Here is a 20,179-nt window from a genome sequence, read left to right on the forward strand (position 1 = left end):
TTTGAGTGAGTGTTGGTTTCCCTTTTATCCAGCTTTATTGACCTAGAAATGATATATAATGTTGTGTAAGTTTAAGATGTACACATGTTAATTTGATACACTTGCGCATCGTGAAATGATTACCACAGTCACATTTTTAACACCTCCATCACCTCACATAATTATCATTTCCTTTTTGAGATAAGATCATTAGAAATTTACCTTCTTAGCAACTTTCAAGTATTTCGTTTGCACCTTTGACTGACGTGTCCCCATCTCACCGACCCCCTCAGACTCTTGGAACCGCCATTCTGCTCTCTGTTTCTGAGTCTGGCTTTTTAGAATCCACATGAAAGTGCGATCATACAGTGTTTGACTTTCTCTGACTTATTTAGCATAAGGTGCTCAAGTTATACCTTTGACTGACGTGTCCGCATCTCAGACTCTTGGAACCACCATTCTGCTCTCTGTTTCTGAGTCTGGCTTTTTAGTCATCCATTGAATGAACACTTAGGTTGTTTCTATATCTTGCCTATTGTGAATGATGCTGTGCTAAATATGACAGTGCCATATCTCTTCAAAATACGAACTTCGTTTTCTTTGAATATATACCCAGAAGTGGGATTGCTGAATCACGTGGTATTTTTAATTTTTTCAGAAACTTCCATACTGTTTTTCATAATAGCTGTATCAATTTACATTCCCGCCAAGAGTGCACGAGAGTTCCCTTTTCTCCACATTCTTGCCAACACTTATCTTTTATCTTTTTGATGACAGCCATTTCAACACATATGAGATGATATCTCATTATGATTTTGATTTGAATTTCCCTGATGATTGGTGATGTTGAGCACCTTTTCACGTACTTGTTGGCCATCTGTATGTCTTCTTTGGAGAAATGTCTATTCAGGTCCTTTGCTCATTTTTTTAATCCAATCGTTTTTTTACTGTTGAGTTGTTTGAGTTATTTATACTTGGAAGATATGAGATGATATCTCATGATTTTGATTTGAATTTCCCTGATGATTGGTGATGTTGAGCACCTTTTCATGTATTTGTTGGCCATCCGTATGTCTTCTTTAGAGAAATGTCTATTCAGGTCCTTTGCACATTTTTTAATCAAATCGGTTTCTTACTGTTGAGTTGTTTGAGTTATTTATACTTGGAATGCTTTTAATCTTCTTAAATTTGTAAGACTCATTTTATGACCTAACATGTGATCTCTCATGGAGAATATGCTCTTGAGAAAAATGTGTGTTTTTCTGCTGTTGGGTGGAAAGTTCTGTATATGTCATTTAGGTCCATTTGGACTATAACATTGTTTAAGTCATCTGTTTTTTGTCATTTTTCTCTCTGGATGTTCTATCCCTTATTGTAAGTGCAATAGTGAAAACTCCTACTGTTATATTGCTGTCAATATCTCCCTTCTAATCTGTCAATATTTGCTTTAAATATTTAGGTGCTCTGATTTGGGGTGCATATACATTTATAATTGTTATACTGTCCTGTTGAATTAACCCTTTTATCAACATATAATGACCTTCCTGTCTTTAGAGACAAGATTTAAAGTCTATTTCTTGTGATATAAGTATAATCACTACTGCTTTCTTTTAGTTACCATTTGAATGGAATATCTTTTCCATTCCTTCACTTCCAGTGTATGTGTGTCTTTAAATCTAAAGTGGGTGTCTGGTAGACAGCACATTGCTAGATCTTGTTTTTTGTAATACATCCAGCTATTCTATGCAAGGTTTAATCCATTTATAGGTGAGGACTTAATGTTGATGTTTTCTTGATTGTTTTCTCTCTGACTTACGCTGTTTTTCCTCTCTTCCTCTCGCTATTTTCTTTTGCTGTTTGATTATTTTTTTTTATAGTCCTTTGCTTTGATTCTTTTCTTTAAATCTTTTGTATATCTGTTATAGATTTCTTCCTTGCAATTACCTTGAAGCTTGCATAAGATATCTTGTTAAACTATTTTAAGTTGATAGCAACTTAATTTAAATCACATGTAAAAACCCTATACTTTTGCTGCCTCCCTGTGTGTTCTTATAGTTGGTGTTTACTTATTTTTATTTCACGCATTTATTAACAAATGTTTCTCTTTTAACTTTTTTATATGAGGGTTAAAAGTAATTGATACGCCATCATTACAGTGTCAGATTGTTCTGGTTTTGTCTCCATTGTTACCTTTACCAGTGAGGTGTGTAGATCCTCATTGGTAAAGACTGTGGGGGTCTTCACAGAGATGGCTATCGAGGTCCATGGCGGCAGCCAGGGCTGCTGGGTGGGGTCCCCTTGCTCTTCTTTCCCCTCATCCGAAGTTGTAACCAAGGGAATTTCTCTTGGCACAGAGCTGTGCTGGCCTGGGGCTTAGAGTAACACAGGTACGATGCTTTCTGTTTGCCAGCCTCAGTTTCGTGCTCCACTGGGTCACTACAGCTTAGCTGTCTCCTGGAGCTCTCGCAGAGCTGTTTTTGTCAATGGACCATTGTTAAATTGTTGTGTTTGTGGGAGGACTTTCTAGTCAGCCATCTTTCTGGTGTCACTCCTCTTTTTAAAATTTTTTCCCCACTTTTATTGAGATACAATTGACATATACTTACTGTATAACTCTAGTATAGCAAATGATTTGGCTTAATATACTGCGAAATAATGACCGCAATAAGTTTCGTTAACATCCATCATCTCACATGGATACAATAAAAAGAAAAAAGGAAAAATATTTTTCTCCCTGTGATAAGAATCTAGGATTTACTCTCTTAACAACGTTTGTGTTTATCATGCAGCACTGTTAACTATAAGCGCTGTGTCGTGCGTTACATCCCTAGTGCTTATGTACCTTGTAACTAGAAGTTTGCACCTTTCCTGACTACCTTCCTTCAATCCTGCCGCCCACCACCTCCCACTTCCGGTAACCACAAGTCTGGTCTCTTTTCCTGTGGATTAGGTATGTTTTTCTTCTTGTTTTTGTTTAGATTCCTTATATAAGTGAGATTATCCAATATTTGTCTTCCTCTGTCTGACTTATTTCACTTAGCGTAATGCCCTCAAGGTCCATCCATATTGTCACAAATGGCAGGATTTTTTTTCTTCTATTATTATATTTTTATGGCTGGTTGATATTCCACTTTTTTATATACCACAACTTCTTTATCTCTTCATTTGTCAGTGGACGCTTAGGTTGTTTCCATGTCTTGGCTGTTGTAAATAATACTGCTGGGAACATGGAGCGTACGTATCTTTTCAAGTTAGTGTTTTCATTTTCTTTGGATATGTTCCCAGTAATGGAATGGCTGGATTATATGGCAGTTCTATATTTTATTAGGATTCTCCACAGTGGCTGTATTACTTTACAACTCCACCAACAGTGCACAAGGGTTCCCTTTTCTTCACAACCTCTCCAGCAGTTATTTCTTGTCTTCGATGATGGTCATTCTCACATACATGAGATATTATTACTTCATTGTGGTTTTGATTGTGTTTCCCTAGTGACTCATGATATTGAGCATCTTTTCATGTACCTGTTGGCCATTCGTATAATCTTCTTTGGAAAAAATATCTATTCAGGTTCTTTGCCCATTTTTAAATTGGATTGTTTGTGGTTTTTGCTATTAAGTTGTATGAGTTCTTTATATATTTTGTATATAATCAGATATATGCTTGCAAATATTTTTCCCATTTCATAAGTTGTCTTTTCATTTTGTTGGTTCTTTGTTTTTGCTATGCAGAAACTCTTTAATTTCATGCAGTCCCACTTATGTTTTATTTTATTGCTATTGCTTTAGGTATCATATCCAAAGTATTATTGCTAAGACCAATGTCAAGGAGATTTTTTCCATGTTTTCTTCTAGGAGTTTGATGGTTTCGGGTCTTAACATTTAAGTCTTTAATTCATTTTTGTGGGTGGCGTAAGATATGGGTCTAGTTTCATTCTTTTACATGTGACTATCCCATTTTCTCAACATCATTTGTTGTAGAGATTGCCTTTTCTCCATTGAGTATTCTTGGCTCTCTTGTCAAATATTAGTTGACCATATATGCTTGGCTTTATTTTGGGGCTCTCAGTTCTGTTCCAATGACCTATTTGTCTGTTTTTATGCCAATACCAAACTGTATTGATCCCTGTAGCTTTACAGCATAGCTTGGAATCAGAAAGACTGATGCCTCTCTCTTTGTTCTTCTCGGGATTTCTTTGGCTGTCTGAAGTCATTTGTGGTTTCATATAAATTTTAGATTTCTTTTTTCTACTTCTGTAAAAAAAAAAAAATGTCATTGGAATACTGATAAGGATTACATTAAAACTATAGTTGGCTTTTTTTGGTAATATTGACATTTGAACAACATTAATTTTTCTAATCCATGAACACAGTATATCCTTCCATTCATTTGTGTCTTCCTCAATTTCTTATATCAATGTAGTCTTTAGCGTAGAGATATTTCACCTCCTTGATTAAGTTTATTCCTGAGTATTTTAATGTTTTTGATGCTATTGTGAATGGAATTATTTTCTTCTTCAGATAACTCGTGGTTGGTGTATAGAGACACTGCCGAATTTTTTATGTTAATTTTGTACCCGGCAGCTTTACTGAATTTGTCGCTAACAGATTTTTGGTTGGAATCTTTAGGATTTTCCGTATGTAAAATCATGTCATCTTCATCAGCAAATAGAATTTTACTCTTTCTTTCCAAATCATATGTCATTTTTTTTCCTTGTCTGATTGCTCTTAGAACCTTCAGTACTATGTTGAATAGGTGCATTGAGAGTGGGCACCCTTGTCTCGTTCCTGATCTTAGAGGAAAAGCTTTCATCCTTCACTATTGAGTATGAGGTTAGCTATGAGTGTGTCATATATGGCCTCTATTACGATGAGGTGTATTGCTTCTATTCTTAATTTGTGAAGAGTTTTTATTATAAATAAATTTTAAAGTTTGTCAAATGCTTTTACTGCATCTGTTGAGATGATCATATGATTTTTGTCTTTCCTTCTGTTAATGTCATGTATCTCATTTATTGATTTGTGTATGTAGGACCACACTTGCATCCTAGGGATAAATGCCATTCGATGATCATGTATGATCCTTTTAATGTGCTGTTGGTTTGCTAGTATGTTGTTGAAAATTTTTGCATCTTTTCTCATCATATTGGTCAGTCGTTTTTGTTACTGGTAGTATCCTTTTCTGGCATTGGTATCAGGGTAAGGCTGGCGTCACAAAATGTGTTTAGGAGTGTTCCTTCAATCCAATTTTTTGGAAGATTTTGAGAAGGATTGGCATTAACTCTTCTTTAAATGTTTAGTAAAATTCTCCAGTAAACCATATGTTTGTTTGTTCGTTTGCTTAATAATCATTCTGATGGGTGTAAAGTGGTTGGTTCCTCATGGTTCTGATCTGCATTTTTCTAATGATTAGTAATGCTGAGCATCTTTTCGTGTGCTTATTTGTTTAATCTTCTCTGGATAATTGTGACTCAAGTTCTTTGCCTTGTTTATTCTTCTCTGGATAATTGTGACTCAAGTTCTTTGCCTAGTGTTTAATTGGGTTGTTTTTGTTATTGTTGAATTTTAGGGGATCTCCCCATATTCTGTATATGAATCCCTTATCATATATATAATTTGCAATTTGATGCACCAAAGTTCTTAATTTTGATCAAGCTCAATTTGTCTATTTTCCCTTCTGTTGCCTATGCCTTTGGAGTCACATCTAAGAAATCATTGCTATCAAATGTCGTGAAGTTTTTCCCCTGTTTTCTTCTAAGTATTTTGTAGTTTTAGTTCTTACATTTAAGGAATGAACTATTAATACAGCCAGCAACATAGATGGATGCTGAGTTAAAATGCCAATTTTAAGGTGTTAAATACCATATGATTACATTTGTATAACATTTCGACGATGACAAGATTTTAGTCATTGAAAGCAGTTAAGTGGTTGCCAGAAGTTAGGGTTAACAGGCGCTTTGGACTCTTAAGGAGTAACATGAAAGAGTTTCTCCTTGGTGATGGAATAGTTCTATATCATCATTATGGTGGTGGTTACGTGATTCTACACGCGTGATAAAATTTTATAGAGCTATACAAAAAAAAAAAGTGCCTATAAAAAAAGGTGAAATCTTAATAACGTTATTAGTGTTGCACAACATCAATTCCAGGTTTTGACAATGCGCTAAGATTATGTAAGCTATTGTCATGGGGGAAAGCTGACTCACTTTTCCTATGAGTCAAACTATTTCAAAATGAAATGGTTTAAATTATATTTTAAAATTCCTTCAACATTTGCCCAGTGTACCAAGAATAAAGTCTAAACTATTTCCCAAGACCTACAGTGCTTAGCATGATGTGGCCCTGGACTATATTTCTCTAGCTTTTTCCTGTTAGTCTCCCCCTTACTCACTCCGATCTAGCCATTATCTTTTTTTTTTTTTTTCCACTTTCTCAGTCATAATGATCCTCTCCCACCTCAGGGCCTTTGTAACTGTTGTTCATTCTGTCTGAAATGCTCCTCTCACAGCAGCATTGTGAGAGAGCTAGACGCTCCTCTGGATTGTGAGATTTTTTTTTCTTCTTCTTTATTCATTCAACAAATATTTTCTAAATATAAGTTTGGGAGGCAGAACCGTAAGGCACCAGTTCAGTTTTGGGCATATTGGTTTGAAGTGCTATTAAGACTACCAGAATCAAGGTTAAGAATCTAATTAAATACATGATTTTGAATTAGATATAAAATTTTGTGTCTAGATGATACAATTGGAGGAGTTGTATAGGAATTGGATGATACTTGGATCCATGTGATTGAATGAAATTACCCAAGGAAGAGCTTGTACTGTGAGAAGAACACTAGGCAAAGAGAGTCTAGGACCAAGCTCTGGGGGTGTCTAAAAGAGCAGGGAGGGTGGTAACATGGAAGTCAGGTAAGAACATCTTTCAAAAGGGGAGATTAGTCCAATTTATCAAATGCTGCTAAAAAATCAGGTAAGATAAACAGAAAGGTGTTTATTAAATTTAACAACATGTGCAACCATATATTGATGTCACAACTAGAAAAATACCTTTAGAAATAATAATATAAAGTTTGGCACTAGCATAGTGAAATTTATTCTGTTATAGTAATAAAGTAAATTGTTTAATAATGATTCATTTTAGAAATCATTTTGGTAATACGTATTAAGAATTTTTAAAGTATTCGTAACTTTTTACCTCTAAACACACTTCCAAGAATATAATCCAAAGGGAAATAGTCTTAACTGTGGAAACGACTGTACAGCTGAAGATGTCCATGGCAATAATATTTATAATGTTGAAACAATAAAACTACCTAAATGTCCAATAGGGCATTGTTAAGCCAATAATGATAATTCACTCATGCTGTCATTAAAAATCATATGTATATAGACTTCTGGTTATATAATATGAATGTAACAGTAGCCTACATTTGGTAAATCCTAAGAAAATACCCTGAATGCATTTTTTATATTTTTGATAATTTCTCTGTGGTCCTATAGTCTCGCCCTTACTGACACTCATCATAGGCATCTCGAAGGCTCCTTTGTGGATGGCTGGCATATTTCTAGGAAATTAATAAGGAGCACTATTGGATGATTAGGGCAGAACAGAGCTATAAAATTGTAGACTGGTCTTCATCTGATTTTTTTAATTCTAGGGATTCCCCATAATGAAACTATTGTCTCTGTCCTGAAAATACCTTCTGAGGGATAATTCCTGTCAATTCGACTTCTTAAATCTCATGAGATTTTTTTTGTTAAAGCTTCAAGATATCATTTGAAACCTGCCTTGCAAGAGTATATTATTCTGAAGGCAGGCTTATATAGAAATAATTCTAACAGATTAGTTTTAGAAACCCCATATGTAGTTCATTGATAGTAAACTAAGGGTATTTATTTAAGGGTCCTCATAGTCTCAGTTTATTCAAGATTCTGATTGTGCATGGTATTTTCTACATGTTAGAAATTATATTATGACTTATGTAAAATTCATAAAGTTTCAATGGGGAGAAGGCCAAATGGTAGGAAAAAAAACAAACCTGAATCTTGAAAATGTGGTAAATTTATAAATGTAAATAGTATCTTAACTAAAATAATAAATTCAATATATCATGATACAATTTTCAAATAATTTTGGCTATGAAAAGAGTAAAAAGATTTTTTTTTTTTTTTTTTTTTTTTTTTAACAGATTTCTATCGTACTTAGCAAGCAGTTGGCCAGTTGGGGACAGAGGCCTGCCATATATACATTTCTGAAGAGAAAAGCTTATTTTCCACATGGAAAAATGAATGGGTATTTAGTTTTTTAATTTCAAATATAAAATTCACTTTTATAATTCAGTAAAGTAACTATCAGATACTTAAAGAGATTTTTAAACCCTAGGGGAATTTTATGAATATCTTACATGTAATTTCCAAGTAGCTTCTTTTATGATGCACACACAAAAAATTGTGATGAGAACTAGTTACCGATTCAGAAAATGCCAGTCAGACTCCTGGCTTATAGTTTCACATTTTGTATTAATACAAATTAATAATCCAAGAGCCTTATTCAAGATGGTAGCAAATCTTCAAATGTTTCCTGCTGGTTCATAAAAGTATGACACAGTGGTGTGACTGATGACACAATCATTACCACCATAAGTGCCTGTGCGCACACGCGCACCCCCCGCCCCCACACACAAATTTCACCTGAGAAGTAAAATCTGTTCCTGTTAAAGTTAGCAGGATATCATTAGGTTTACGCAGCCTTTCTTAACCTGTTGAGCACCTAGGCTCATAACTAAAAGGTAAAGTTCCTGCCCTCAATGGTCTTATAGTTGGTGTGGGAGACAAGAAAACAAACAGATGTTGCGCCAGGGGCGATTGCGGGAGAAGTGAAATACACACAGGGCAGACCAGCTAAGGCCTGGAGGGAATCACAGAGGATTATCCCGAAGAGCTGATATCTACGTTATTGACAAGAAATAAAAGTTAGCAACTTGAGGAAGCATTCCAAGCAGAGGAGCAACATATACAGGCAGCTTCAAACGGAGACCTGAGAAAGCAGGTGCATTCTAAAAGATGCGATGAAATTCAATTCATGGGTAGACTAAAGGATGTTATTCAGAGAGATCAAATATTTTTGAAACACGAATAATAATCTGGAGCTAAAATTCTTGCTGATTCTATAAGTGTGGGAGGTAAGGAAGAGAGCACGAGCATGAAGATAATTCTAATCCTAAACGGCAAAACGAAGTTTGCATACCCAAATTCAAGCAAGGAATACGTGAGAAAGGAAAATTATAAGCTAATCTCATTCGCGAACTTAGGTGGAAAATCCAAAATAAAATTTTTGCAAACTCAGTCTAGCGGTATGTGAAAAAAAATATGACATGTGATCAAGTTGGCTTATACCAGAAGTGCAAGGTTAGTATAATATTTTTCAATGTTTTAATGTAATTTGCAACATAAATAGATTAAAGGAATAAAACTACATGGTCGTTTTAATAAGGACAATAAAACTTTACTTAAAAATGAAATTGTTCTTTACTTCATATCATATATAAAATAATCTCATATGAATAATAATATAATCTCAGAAAGCATACGAATGAAGGGTTAAAATGAAAAATTTTTAGAAAAAATATAACAATAAAAATAACATTGTTTTAGAATATTGTTATCACCTCAGGATAGACAATAATTTCTATAATAAACCGAAAGGTAAAGAAGTGATAAGGTAAAGATTTGATAAACTCGGCTCATTAATAAATGCATGAAATGATGTTCAACCTTATTAGTAATCAAAGAAAAATATTAATAGCCCAATGAGATCCATTTTACATTTACCAAATTGATAAATATATTAATGTTTTAGAAGGTTGTTTGTGAAAATTTCTCATTTTTTTCAAGCTGCTATAGCAAAATACCATTAACCGGGTGGCTTATAAACAACAGAAATTTATTTCTCACAGATGTGGAGGCCAGAAGTTTAAGATCAGGGTGCCGTCATGGCTGGGTGAGGGCCCTCCTCTGGGTGGCAGACTTCTGGTTGTATTCTCACTGGTGGAAAAGGCGAGGGGGCCTCTTTTATAAGGACATAAACCCCATTCATTAGGACTCTACCCATGACTTAAGCACCTTCCTTAAAGTTTACCTACTAATACCATTACATTGAGAATTAGGATATCAACATATAAATTTTGGGGAGAAACAATCAATTAAACCATAGGAACATGCAACAATGGGGACACTTACATACATTGCTAGTAGACGTGTAAATTGGCACAACCAATTTAAAAGATAATTTTACATTATCAGGCAAAGGTGAAGATGCACATACCAATGGTTTAGTGTTTTAATACCAATATACACCCTAGCGAAACCCAGGCACAGGGTACCAGGAGATGTGTAAAAGTATATTTGTAACAGCATTGTTTGTAATAGCAAAAAAGATCAAAATTCTAATTGTTATTCATAGACAGATGGATAAACATTCTGTGATATAATCACACTATAGAATCTGTATAGTACACAGCAGTGAAAAATGAATCAAACGCAGAACACAAATCAACATGAATGAACAAACATACTATTGAATGAAAAGGGAAGTCATTGAAGAAAATACAGTATGATTCCATTTTTATAAAGTGCAAAAATGTGAAAATTAAACAGTACATAGTTTAATTATATACATGCAAATGTATATATGTCTGTACGTACCTGATAAACTAGGTTTTTAAAGTGTGGCGATTGACTTGTATATTAACCTTGTATCCTAAAACCTTGCTGTAATCGCTTATTAGTTTCGGGATTTTTTTTGTCTGTTCTTTGCGATTTTCTACATGGATAATGATGTCATCTGCAAACAAAGAACATTTTTATTACTTCCTTCCCAGTCTTGTTTACCTTTTATTTTATTTTCTTGTCGTGTTAGTTAGCAGTCCCAGTATGATGGTGAATTGGAGTGGCAAGAGGAGACACGTTTGCTGCTGGTTCCTGTCCTTGGAGGAAAGCATCTAGTTTCTCACTATTAAGTTTTTTGAATGTTTTTTGTAGCTGCTCCTTTATCAAGTTGAGTAAGTCCCTCGCTTTTGCTAGTTTGCTGAGAGTTTTTATTGTGAATGAGTGTTGACTTTAGTCAACTGCTTTTTCTACATTTATTGATATGCTTATTTTCTTTTTCTTTCTTAACCTGTTGATATGATGGATTACATTAATTGATTTTTTAATGTTGAACCAGACTGGAATACCTGGAATAAGTCTCATTTGGTCACAGTATATAATTATTTTCACACTTTGTTGGATTTAAAAGGTCTGTAGCTTCATCTGTAACGTGTGTATCGGGTTTCAGTATTAGAGTAATGCTGGCTTCATAAAATGAGTTGGGAAGTGTTCCCTCTGCTTCTGCTTTCTGGAAGAGATTCTAGAGATTGACATCATTTGCTCCTTAAATGTTACAGGTCACCAGTGAACCCATCTGGGCCTCGTGCTTTGTGTTTTGGAGGTTATTAATTATTCATCCAATTTCTTTATAGGTATATCCCTATTCATATTATTTCTCCTTATGTGAATTTTGATAGATTATGTCTTTTGATTGACCCATTTCATCTAAGTTATCAAATTTAGGGGCATAGAATTATTCATAGTATTATTTTATTATCCTTTAGTGTCCATGAAATCAGTAGTGATGGCCTTTCTTTTATTTCTGGTATTAATATATTGTGTCCTTTCTCTTTTTTTCTAAATTAGCCCATCTGGAGAGTTTATGAATTTTATTAAACTTCTCAGAGAACCAGCTTTCAGTCCTAACAATTTTCTCTATTTTTGTTTTGTTTTGTTTTCAATTTATTGATTTCTCCTCTGATTTTTATTATTTCTTCTTCTTCTTTCTTTAGGTTTATATTGCTTGTTTTTCTCTAGTTTCCTAAGGTAGAAACTTAGATAATTGATTTTTAGATCTTTCTTTTTTTCTAAAATATGCATTTAATGCTAGAAATTTCTGTCTAAAACCTTCTTTCACGTCATCCCCCAAATTTTGGCAAGTTGCGTTTTCATTTTCGTTTAGTTTGAACTATTTTTAAATTTCACTTAAAATTCCTTTCTTGGCTAATGTGTTATTCAGAAATGTGTTGTTTAATCTCCAGATAGTTGGGGATGGGATTTTTCCAGCTAACTTTCTGTTATTGACTTCTAGTTTAATTATATTGTATTTTGATAGCATACTTTGTAAGATTTCTATTTTTAAAATTTCCTTAAGGTGTGTTTTATGACCCGGGATATGGTATTTCTTGGTGAATGTTCCGTGCGAGCTTGAGAAGAGTGTGTATTCTGCTGTTGTTAGACGAAGTATTCTTTAAATGTCCATTAGATACGGCTGATCGACAGTGCTGTTCGGTTTGACTATGTCCTTCCTGATTTCTGCCTTCTGAGTCTGTCAATTACCGATAGAGGGGTTTTGATGTCTGCAACCATGCTAATGGGTTTTTCTATTTCTCTTTGCATTCTTCATTGTTTAGTAAGACACACATGTGGCAAAACTGTTTTTTAAAAGCAAAGGAATGTGAACACAAACGCTAACACTCAATCAGGCCAGGGATTTCCTGTAAGTAGAGGGGGAGCAGGGAGGGAGGGACGTACAGTAAATTTCCAAGGTATTGGTAACATTCTGATTTTTGATCTGGGTGACTAGTATACAGGTGTTTATTTTAGCGTTATTCTTTAAATTGTGTATGTGTATCATATAGTCTTTTGTATATATGATACGTTAAAAAAATTATTCAATACATGATATTTTTAAAAATATGAAGAAAATATACATATGTAGAGAATATCAGAGGTCCATTTTAAAAACATGGCCTTGGATAGCCATAAAATACTGTGTACATGATCGACTAATCTGGTTTTAGAAAAGATTATCTATATAAAAGATATATTTTGTGGTAAAACAAGAAAGCGAAGTCGAAGCTATGGTTCTTGGGCAGGACCTGAAGGACAAGTGGAAGGACAAGTGGAGATGAAGGAAAGAGAATGGGTGCTCCGAGAGAGGGGAAGAGTACGAAGAGTTTTGGAAGAGGCAAAAAGAAGGAACACAACCAAAATATAATAGGGCAAGTAAGGTTGAATAAGAACAAATAGTGGAAAATTCTTGAAAATCATTTGGAATAGTTTGAATTTTTTCCTAAGTATAATTAAGGGGCCACTGAAGTTTCTGAGCAGAACATGACTTCATGAAAATCAATTGAAAGGAGATAAGTTAAAATATGGCAGATAAAATACATTTATTTATCTCTGTTCTCTACATAGTCTCACTAAAATAACAGGGAGAAACGTTTTTAAAGTTATGAAGACAAACAACGGGAAGGAAAGCAAGAACAAAAGATAGAAAGCAGAGATAGAAGTGTTAACCAACTTAGTAGAGCACAGAAATTCTGTTAATTAACAGCTTGCGGAAAGGAAATGTAACGTGAGGGGAACACCCCAGCGTGCCTTCCAGCCCTGCTCCCTGAATATGGAAACCTAGCATCTATCTTCCTGGCAAGACAGAAAAGAATTGTTCTTTGGATTAACTGATCAAACCTACTTAATAAAACTTAAGTTTGGAGTTGGGAGGGAAGAAGCAGCGTGGGGCACAGGGGAATGAAGGATGTATCCTTTACATCTGATTCACAGCTTGTTGCTGCTTCTCTTTTAAATATTAATGGCCAACCAAGGACCACCAGGCAATTACAGAAAGCCTCCAGCGTGAATGTCAAAGACCTAACTCAATAAAAAGAACAATGGAACTCAGAGGAGACAACACAGAGTGAGGAGCAAAAAAAAACTTCACAAAAAGATATAAACAGCATCTTTATAGAAATAGAAAATGTTATATATGTAAATGAAGATTAAGATGCTATAAAATGGAAAACAAGTAAGAAAAACATGAAAAGTGTACAGTCACAATTTAGAAACTCAAAAGTTTGAAAACAAAAATGATAAACATGAAAAATTGAAAAGCTCAGTATGCGCTGGCCAGACTTTGAGTGTTGGGTCCTTCCTGGGCCTTGTAGATGAATGAGTCATTCAAACAAAATACATAGTCGTCAATACTTAGTTGTAATGTGGCTGCATAGATGAGATTATTATACAGTCAGTGGACAACGTAACAAAATGGTACTGATTTTTTTTTAATTGTCCTTGAAACCAATGTTAGAGTCGGTAGTGTGGCTCGCAAAAAGCAGTGATTGAACTGAGTCATGGCGGCATGGTTTAGTGCAGAGAGATTTGGTGACGACCCTACAATTGCCCCAACATGGGGTCCTCTTGACCCACCAGCACCTCATTTTGAGTGGGCAGAATGCCATCACCACCAACCCAAGTATGTATTCATTAAGGAAATTGGAAACTAAAAGAGCATTTACTGACTGTCCTACAGGCTGATGTCTCTGGATTGCCCTGCTAAGAAACTCTCCTTAGAACTTTCTGTATCTTCTAAGCTAAATGTCAGTGTTTTCACAAATTCCTCTATGCGTCCGCTTCACAAGATAGACCCAGCCCTGTCAAATTTTAGAATATCAAGGAAAAAAGGGAAGATTCTAAAAGCATATGGAAAGGCAACCCATTTAAATAATAACAAGAATGAATGTGTCATCTGACTTCTCATTAGTAAACCTAAATACAAAAAGACTGGAGAAAATGACCTCAAAGTTCTGCAGCTTCTACCTAGCCAAATTATCAAGTGAGTGTGTTAAAGATATTTTTGCATATTCAGGGTCTCAAAAAATTTATGTTCATTTACCCTTTAACAGAGAGCTACTGAAGAATGCGCTTTAGCAAAACAAGAACGATCAAAGCATTGGATCTAGTAAATAGTGGATTCAACCCAGGGAGAGTAATGACAGGAAGTCCTGGGAAACTATTACTAGGTTACCTCTGCATTTACCACATGGAAAATATTATGGAGCGCCATTTCAGCTACGTTTTCTAAACGTAGAAAGCTAATCAAATTTTCAAAAGAAAATAATTATTAACTCTAGGGGAAATACTGTAAATGAATAAATGTATATATATTTATAAAAGATATGTATATAAAAGCACAGTACAGTAACTGGCTCAGTAGTAAACAATATTTACATAGTAATAACAATCTAAACATTATAGATTTAGCCAAACGCTGTGAAATCAATTTGAGAGAAAAGATGTATCAGTAGGTATATGAGAGATACATCTTTATCTGTCATCTAAAGCCAACAAATAATGTATAAAAATTATATACTAAGACAGCAGTATACGAGTATTTATTGGGGAGTATAAAGACACATTGCAAAGAGCATTAAAAGTCGAGATTGTTTTCTGTTGGGAACAAGAATAAAGAATGAGGCAGTGGTAGCATTTTAATACTATTTTATTTATTGTACCCAGACTTATGTCGATAAATGTAAAAATAAATAAAGATGATAAATGTCAGCACTGTGCAAGGTAGTTGAAAGAAGAGAAAAAGACCATTTTATCCTTCTATTTTCTATTTTTCTCTTCTTAGGACCTGGCGTATCTCAATACCACTGGTCGCAGATGATGCACTAAAGGAAATTAAAGGAAATAAAGTGGCTTTTCAGGATTGCTTTATTGAAGATTATCTTTTCCGGCTGACTTTTCCTTTGTTGACAATACCTGAGATTCCAGGATTTTTACCAATCACTTCACCGCAGGGTAGTCAATTAATGGCAGACTGGATTGCTTGTTTACCTTCAGCTATTGTTGTGGTAGCCGATATGGAGACCTTTCATACAAACGATTCATTTCGTACTTGGACCAGAATCAGAGTGCCTCCAAACGTTCTGACCGATGATGAAAGACACAATGTGTCTGATGTGAACCTATCCTTGAATGGAGTATTTTTTCTAATAAATGGTATTGTTTACTTAAAAAGTTTAACAGCATTTACAAGGCTGGGAAACAATGAAAACCTTCCTGAAGGTGGAATTATTGGCCTTGCATCAAGAAAATGGTGTTGGAGCAAATATAGATTGAAGGTTAGTAAAATATTACATGTATGTATATTACACCTACACATGTAGATATATTTACAATACCATTTAATTCAGTGATATATTAGAGACTCTATTATGCAGCTTTTTGCAGAGTTATTTTAATTATGGTTGTAAATAGCTCTGTCTTCCTGACTTGACTTCTCAGAGGCCTCTTTACAGAGATGCACCTCAAACAACAGAATAAAATGAATCTTGTATATTATTATGCAGAATCATTTAGTCATATTATGGGAGTTTTGTTTTACCTTGACATAAGCAAAAGGTCAAAAAAATTATTTTCCTTAAGGTGATCTTAGTGAGAACTTCAACAAAGAGATAGTATGCATTAAAAAAGGACATAGAAACCATAAAAAAGAACCAGTCAGAAGTGAAGAATACAATAACCGAAATGAAAAATACACTGGAAGGAATCAACAGTAGGTTAGATGAAGCGGAAAATCGAATCAGTGAGTTGAAAGATAAGGTAGCAGAAAACACCCAATTGAACAGCAACAAGAGAAAAGAATTTTTTAAAAATAAGGGTAGTTTAGGAGACCTCTGGGACAACATCATGTGTACCAACATCTGCATCATAGGGTTACCAGAAAGAGAAGAGATAGAGCAAGGGATTGAGAACCTATTTGAAGAAATAATGACTGAAAACTTCCGTAATCTGGTAAAGAAGTTAGACATACAAATCTAGAAAGCACAAAGAGTCCCAAACAAGAGGAACCCAAACAGACCCTCACCAGGACATATTATAATTAAAATGCCAAAGGCAAAAGACAAATTGAGAATCTTAAAAACAGCAATAGAAAGGCAGCAGGTTACTTACAAGGGAACTCCCATAAGAATGTCAGCTGATTTTTCAGCAGAAACTTTGCAGACCTGAAAGGACTGGCAAGAAAATTCAAAGTAATGAAAAACAAGAATCTATAACCAAGAATAGACTATCCAGCAAGGCTATCGATTAAAATAGAAGGTGAGATAGAGAGCTTTCCAGACAGGAAAAAGCTAAAGAAATTCATCACCAACAAGCCAGTATTACAAGAAATATTAAAGGGACTTTTTAAAGAAGAAGATGAGGGAAAACAAAAAAACATAAATATGAATAATAAAATGGCAATAAATATGTACCTATCCATAATCGCTTTAAATGTAAATGGATTAAATGCTGCAACCAAAAGACATTGGGTAGGTGAATGGATAAGAAAACAAAACCCATATATATACTGTCTACAAGAGACTCATTTCAGATCAGAAGACACAGACTGAAAATAAAGGGATGAAAAAAGATATTTAATGCAAATGAAAATGAAAGAAAAGCTGGGGTAGCAATACTTACATCACGCAAAATACACCTTAAAACAAAAGCAATAATAAGAGACAAGAGCATTACATGATGATAAAGGGATCAATACAATAAGAGGACATAACCCTAGTAAACATACACACCCAACAGAGGAGCACCTACATACATAAAGCAATTATTGACTGACATAAAGGGTAAGATCGATGGTTATATACTCATAGTAGGAGACTTTAGCACCCCACTGACACCAATGGACAGATCTTCTATACAGAAATCAACAAGAAACAGCAGCCTTAAATGACACACTGGATGAGATGGATTTAGTTGATATTTTCAGAGCATTTCACCCCGAAGCAGCAGAATATACATTCTTCTCAAGTGCACATGAAACATTCTTCAGGATAGACCACATGTTAGGCCACAAACAAGATTCAATAAATTTAAGAAGATTGAAATCATATCAAGCGTCTTCTGTGACCACAATGCTATGAAACTAGAAATCAACTACAAGAAAAAAACTGGAAAATACACAAACATATGGAGCCTAAATAATATGCTACTAAACAATGAATGGGTTAATGACAAGATCAAGGAAGAAATCAAAAGATACCTAGAGACAAATGAAAATGAAAACACGACGACTCAAAATCTATGGTACACAGGCAAAGCAGTCCTAAGAGAGAAATTCATAGCGATACAGGCCTATCTTGAGAAACAAGAAAAATCTCAAATAAATTATCTAACGTTACACTTAAAAGAACTAGAAAAAGAAGAGCAAACAAAACCCAAAGCGAGTAGAAGTACAGAAATAATAAAGATCAGAGCAGAAATAAACACAATAAAGTCTAGGAAAACAATGCAAAAGATCTATGAAACCGAGAGCTGATTCTTTGAAAGGATAAACCTTTAATCAGACTCATCAAGGAAAAAAAAAGAGAATACCCAAATAAATAAAATCAGAAATGAAAAAAGGAGAAGTAACTATAGACTTCACAGAAATACAAAAAAAAAATTGTAAGAAAATACTACAAGCAATTATATGCCAACAAATTTGACGCTCTGGAAGAAAAGGATACATTCCTAGAAACATACAATCTCCCAAGACTGGATCAAGAAGAAACAGAAAATCTGAACCGACCGATTACCACCAACGAGATCAAATCAGTAACCAAAAAACTCTCAAAAGACAAGTCTTGGACCAGATGGCTTCATAGGTAAATTTTACCAAACTTTCCAAGAAGAATTAACACCTGTTCTTCTCAAACTATTCCAAAACATTCAAGAGAAGGGAATTTTCCTAATTATTTTTACGAGTCCATCATTACCCTGATTCCAAAACCAGACAAGGACATTACAAAAAAGAAAAAAGAAAACTATAGGTTGAAATTCCTGATGAACATTGATGCAGAAATCCTCAACAAAGTATTAGCAAACCGAATTCAGCAATATATTAAAAATATCATACACCACAATGCAAGATTAGTTCAATATCTGCAAATCAATTAATGTGATTCACCACATTAACAAGTTGAAAGATAAAAATCATATGATCATATCCATAGATGCAGAAAAAGCATTCAACAAAATCCGGCATCCATTTATGATAAAAACTCCCAGCAAAGTGAGAATACAGGGAACATACCTCAACTTAATAAAGGCCATATATGACAAACCTACAGCTAACATCATACTCAACGAGGAAAAGCTAAAAGCGTTATCCTTAAGATCAGGAACAAGACATGGATGTCTACTTTCACCACTTTATTGTATTAATATTATAATTAACATTGTATTGAAAGTCCTAGCTTCAGCAATCAGACAAGAAAGAGAAATAAAAAGCATCTAACTTGGAAAGGAAGAAATAAAACTTATTATTTGCAGATGATATAATACTATATATAGGGAACCTTAAATTTCCACCAAAAAATTGTTAGAACTGATCGATGAATTCAGTAAAGTAGCAGGATACAAAATTAATATATCAGAAGTTGGTAGCGTTTTTATACACCAATGATAAACTATCAGAAAGAGAAATTAAGAAAACAGTTCATTTACAATAAAATACCTAGGAATCAATTTAAAAGAGGTAAAAGACCTATACTTGGAAAATTATAAGTCATTTAAAAAAGAAATTGAAGACAATACAAACAAATGGAAGTATATGCCGTGCTCCTGGGTAGGAAGAATTAACATCATTAAAATGGCCATACTACCCAAAGCAATCCACAGTTTCAGTGCAATCCCTATCAAAATACCAATGGCATTTTTCACAGAACTAGAAAGAATAAACCAATAATTTATATGGAACCATAAAAGACCCCAAATATCCACAGCAATCTTAGAAAGAACAAAGTAGGAGGTATCACACTACCTGATATCGAACTATATTTAAAGCTACAGTAATCAAAACAGAATGGTACTGGCATAAAAACAGATACATTGATCAATGGAACAGAATAGAGAGCCCGGAAATAAATCCATAGCTATACGCTCACCTAATATATGACAAAGGAGACGAAAATATACAAGGTAAAGACAGTCTCTTCAATAATTGGTGCTGGGAAAATTGGACAGATACATGCCAAAAAAAAAGAAGAAGAAGAAAAGAAACTGGACCACCTTCTTACATCATATACAGGATTAAACTCAAAGGAGATTAAAGACTTAAATGTAAGACCTAGAAAACATAAAATTCCTAGAAGAAAACATAGGCAGAAAACTTTCTGAGATTGCTCTTAGTAATTTTTTTCTGATACATCTCCTCGGGCAAGGGAAACAAAAGAAAAAATAAACAAATGGGACTACATTGAACTGAAAAGTTTTTGCACAGCAAAGGAAACCTACTGAATGGGAGTAAAAATTTGCCTATGATATATTTGATAAGGGGTTAATATATAA

The 20,179-nt window shown here is 34.3% G+C and overlaps 1 protein-coding gene across 1 annotated transcript in view; it reads left to right on the forward strand.

Moving 5' to 3' along the window:
* CATSPERE (catsper channel auxiliary subunit epsilon) overlaps positions 1-20,179 on the forward strand; it is a 91,524-nt gene that overhangs the window by 20,814 nt on the left and 50,531 nt on the right. The window contains 2 exon segments of the mRNA XM_015591265.1: positions 8,167-8,270; positions 15,480-15,976. Of these exon segments, the coding sequence (XP_015446751.1) occupies positions 8,167-8,270; positions 15,480-15,976 (601 nt within the window).

This window comes from Pteropus alecto, unplaced genomic scaffold, assembly GCF_000325575.1.
Source record: "Pteropus alecto unplaced genomic scaffold, ASM32557v1 scaffold115, whole genome shotgun sequence".
In the NCBI taxonomy this organism is placed as follows: Eukaryota; Metazoa; Chordata; class Mammalia; order Chiroptera; family Pteropodidae; genus Pteropus; species Pteropus alecto.